Raw genomic sequence first — 4655 nt, 5'->3', positions numbered from 1 at the left:
ATTTGTTCTGAAGACTTTGGCTTTTATAATTTGGGAGCCAGATATTTCTCTGCAGCACCAGCAACTGCATTTCCTCAGAGAGAGTTAGGAACAGTCCAGGAAGGGGCCTTGGTCTCCAGACAGCATGCTCCTCTTCCTCCTGAGGCATGCCAGGTAAAGAGCTAATTGTGTTTCAATAATTATGTATGATTTTTGTACCTCGACTATTTATCTACTTTGGGACTCTTTCTCTACATTATTTCTACCAGATAAAGTGAATAAAGAACACCTTTTACAGGCATATCAAAAACACACATTTTTCTTTTCATATTTTGATCTTGTCAAATTATGTCAAAAAAACCGTAAGTTAAATTTAGTGAAGATCTGAAATTTTCTGCTCCGTTGTTATAAAAATAAATTCTAGAAGTTGTCTTTGTAAAGAATAGCAAAAAGAGAAGAAGATGGTTTTCACTTGCTGCTTCAATGGTTCTTGGCTTATAGTGTATCTAATTAAAACGCAAAACTCTCAATTTCAAGTTTTATATGCAGTAATGGCCTGATTAGAAAGTAAATTCTCTGGCCGGCCTGGTGGCACAGCAGTTAAGTTCGCACATTCTGCTTCAGCGGCCCAGGGTTCCCTGGTTTGGATCCTGGGTGTGAACATGGCACCGCTTGGCAAGCCATGCTGTGGCAGGCGTCCCACATATAAAGTAGAGGAAGATGGGCACAAATGTTAGCTCAGGGCCAGTCTTCCTCAGCAAAAAGAGGAGAGTTGGCAGCAGATGCTAGCTCAGGGCTAATCTTCCTCGAAAAAACAAAAGAAAATGAAAGTAAATTCTCCAACCCACAAAATCTGGAGTCAAGAAACTTGTAAAAAAAAATCACTTTAATTTCATTGCTGATAAGTTTGCGAATTTAAATCTCAACTCACTGTGATGAATTTATTTACTTTGTGCTGACATGACAGGATCTTAGGGCTTTGTTTTCCAAGTCAGTTCTAAATCTGCCTTGTATCAAAGTCTCCTCATTATGCTTTGGATGTTATGGTAGATAAATGGTATCTTCACAAAGATACATTCATTCTGGTATTTAAAATGCCTACTTAAAATTCTGCATGAATAGTTTTATTGAAAAAATATGTAGACAAGCCATTAATTATACACAAAGACTTGGAACAAATTCTTATAAGAAGCATAGGACACTTTCCATTAAATGTATACATTTTATACAAAGTTACTGAGTCTTCCTGTGGTTAAACAATAAATCTTAGAAATTTACTCTGCTCCCCAAAAGGTAATTTTTTTCTCTGTGACACACATAGAGCATACACTCAGATCTTAGCCTAGCTTAAATAACTAGACAGTATTTTCAGTGCACTTTTCTGTTCCTTAAAAATCTAGTTGCTGACAGTAAGTTGCTCAATTATCTTCCTCAATCTCTTTTTGTTTTGTTTTGTAATTATTATTCTATTTTTGTTCTCCTTTAGAATTGTGAAAATATCTTGAATCAGAAAATGCAGAGAATATGTAATTGAGTGAGAATGCATCCTGTCATAAAAGTGAACCTGGAAAAAAGTATTTGTTATAAATTATACCTAGAATTTTAAGTGCAATTTTATTCAAAGCACATGAAGCGTTTACCAGCTCACATATTTCACAACAGTATGGGATTTATTGTTCTTTTATTTGGAAGCAGATTCAGCAGATAAATGATCCCTTTATTTCTTACATTTTTAACTTTGATTTTCTGAACTTGTCAATTTATACTGATTAATGAAGAGTCTTTACATGTAAAATTCACAATCTTTTTTTTTCCAGTTTAAAAGTACAAATAGTAACTACTCTTGCACTAACAGGGAGAGGAAACTCAAAAAGTACAATTAGTTGGCCAAAAAAGAAACCCATAAACGTGTCTTAAAATTCTTGATATCTTGAGGACCAAAATGGACTGAAAACAAACATCTAGGGAAAAAGACTAAAAAGCTAAAATATATGATAGGCAAATTCCTCTTTGTTCTCGAATATGTGACTAGCATGGCATTTCAATAAGTGTTAAATTTTCCTGCAGATGTACTAGATGATAAAATTCCAAAAAATATCCTTCTACGAATGTCATTCTTGTGATCAGTATGAGAGAACTGTCCTGTTTTATTTATTAGGGAACTCAAATTAAGAAATCACAGCTAAATCCTTACTAATAAGCATTAGAGCAGACTCTTGTATATAAAAATGAGCCATATTACTTGTTCAAATTTTTTGTTGTTGTTGTTCAAAAAAAATATTTATTTATAAAAAATACAATGGGATAAGTTTATGCTGAGAAATGCAGCAATAAATACTGTTGAAGAAAACAGATCAACTCTACATTGATACATTGGCACAAACAGGAAGAGCAGAGGCACCCCCAGACCTAAATGTCTGCAGGCCGACTGTACATGCTCCTTCAGAAACACCACTCAGAAAAGATCTGGTCAGCTTGGGTAAGAGAATGAGTACACATATAATCACAAATGCACACTGATCATGACTTTATTTAAAAATTAGCAAACAATACTGTAGAAACATTGATATGTAAATTTCTAAAATGCTGCATCTTAAATTTAATTGGCAAAGACCACATTTAGCTATAAGCATGAGTTTAGTCTTCCATGTAGAAACGAGATACTAAACTGTAACAAAAAAAAAAATAGGTTCCTACTGTTTGAAAATACCAGTTTAAGTAGAAGATTGTAAAAATGCATAGATCTTTCATAAAAGAATTGACTGTACAACAGTACTCCCCTTTCACAGTATTCCTTTTTACTTCATATGAAAGTTATCGGTTATGCTGTAGGATTTAACTGTTACAGCACTAACAGGCAACTATTTAGGGAAGAGGCAGAAAAGGAAAAAGGAATGTATGTAAGGCAATATTTCTTTTAGGTACAATAAGCATAATAGTGTTTTAGGAAGACAAGATAAAAATTACTCAAGGCTAGCTTGGTTCTCACTGAATAAAAACAATGGCTAAATACTGAGCTGCTCTGTGTGAATCTAATAATCAAGGCCTTGGTCGCCATATTGGTAATCTCTGGGGTAGTCATCTTGGTACTCGCCATGATATTCATCTGGGTATTCTGCCTGATAATCACTATCACTGATTTCCGACCCATTTGTTCCTGTTCCTTGGCTTCCATTGTGAATGACAGGTTCTGTTGGAGCAGCACAGTATTTGGGATCATATACTTGCCGCCCCAGCCCATACACACTCATTCCTTTCTGGGAAGCGACTTTGTTGGTACCCATCTGTAGAGAAATTGTCGAGTTGTCCACTGGCTGTAATGTTAGCTTCTGATCGTAGATGTCTCTCCTGGTACCTGGTGCTAACATCCCCGCCTGGCTGGCTCCTTTGTTGGTGCCCATCTGCAGACTAATCGTGGTCTGGTCAAAAGGTTTGTCAGTTTGCATTTTGGGATCATAAAGATGCCTCCTAGTCCCATAGGCTGTCATACCTGCTTGGCTGGTGCATTTGTTGGTTCCCATCTGCAAACCAATTACACTCTGGCCAGCCTTTAATTTTCCTTCATCAAAACGTCTTGTTTGTTTTTCTGCATACTTAACTCCAACGTCAATGGTTGTATGGAATCCTTTTGTTTTAGCCAGACCTGCTAGAGCCACCAGCGTAGTCTGAACCTGGGTCATGTTTCCATTCTCAAAAAGATCATTTGCTTCAAATATGTCATGTGGCTTCATACCATAAGCCTGAATAGCTTTAATGAAGTTGCCAATATTCTCCAACTGAGGCCAGTTTAAGGAGGACTCGTTGACCTTCTTCACTGAGCCTGGCTGTAGCTTGTTAATGAGTTCGCAGAGGATTATGCCATCTTTTAAGCCCAGCTGAAAGTTGGTGCCAATGCTCATGCCTGTCACCTCTTCTATCCAATTGCGAAGATCTTCTTCTGCCTGGTGATCATACTTGGAAGCAATCTTGTTCTTGACCTCGGCCGAGAGCCCGTAGGAAGGGCCCTTGTTGAAGTGGGTCATGGTGGTTCGGGCGGCGGGAAGCGGCTGAGCTCGGGCCGGGGGATTCCTCGCACTCGCCTTCCCCGCTCCTGGCCCTGAGCAGAGGCCGCAACGCGAGATGCTCGGAGCTCGCTCTCCTGGGCGGCGCAGGAGATGCCCGGGCGCGGCGGCGGGGCGCGGGCGGTGCCTCGGCGACTCGGTCCGACTCTACTTGTTCAAATTTTAATTAGGAAATTCTCTTACTCCCTCTTCCATGAAAAATGCATGGGCGCTCTGCAATCCAGGCAAGTAAATCTTCTTATTTACTATGACTTCAGATACCCAAGACCTGGAATACACTATTCCCAAGCTGAGATTCCCAAAGAAGTTTTTCAGGACGAAAGAATCAATATAACATTAACAGCTCAGTGGCTGGTACTTTGCATCTTTCCTTTTAGCCATTTCACTTTGCCACTGAAAAATGAAAGTTATAGAGATATATTAATCACTCACCATAAGTCAGGTATTGTGGTATGTATATTGGGGGAGTAAGGATAGAAAAATGAGTAATTCACAATCACTGAACTCAGTTTGCTTGAAATTGATCCTATGTGCCATGTTGCTAAATTCCGGGTAATGTGTGGGACAATCCCAAGTGACTTGAATGTTGTCCTTCCCAAGATGCCTAGTGTCCAC

At 38.6% G+C, this 4655-nt stretch overlaps 1 protein-coding gene across 1 annotated transcript; it reads right to left on the bottom strand.

Moving 5' to 3' along the window:
- Window positions 1-2489: 2489 nt before the first annotated feature.
- On the bottom strand, window positions 2490-4085 carry LOC124231351 (calponin-3-like). Its single transcript, XM_046648115.1, has one exon. The coding sequence runs from the start codon at window positions 3999-4001 to the stop codon at window positions 3012-3014; it is 990 nt and encodes a 329-aa protein (XP_046504071.1). The 5' UTR covers window positions 4002-4085; the 3' UTR covers window positions 2490-3011.
- Window positions 4086-4655: the final 570 nt, after the last annotated feature.

Source organism: Equus quagga, chromosome 21 (assembly GCF_021613505.1).
Source record: "Equus quagga isolate Etosha38 chromosome 21, UCLA_HA_Equagga_1.0, whole genome shotgun sequence".
NCBI classification, from domain to species: domain Eukaryota; kingdom Metazoa; phylum Chordata; class Mammalia; order Perissodactyla; family Equidae; genus Equus; species Equus quagga.
The sequence above is the reverse complement of the archived record's forward strand: the minus strand, read 5'-3'. Positions and strand labels throughout refer to the sequence as shown.

Excerpts from the sequence above, each read along its gene's own strand:
- LOC124231351 (XM_046648115.1), bottom strand. The coding sequence starts at position 4,001 with ATGACCCACTTCAACAAGGGCCCTTCCTACGGGCTCTCGGCCGAGGTC.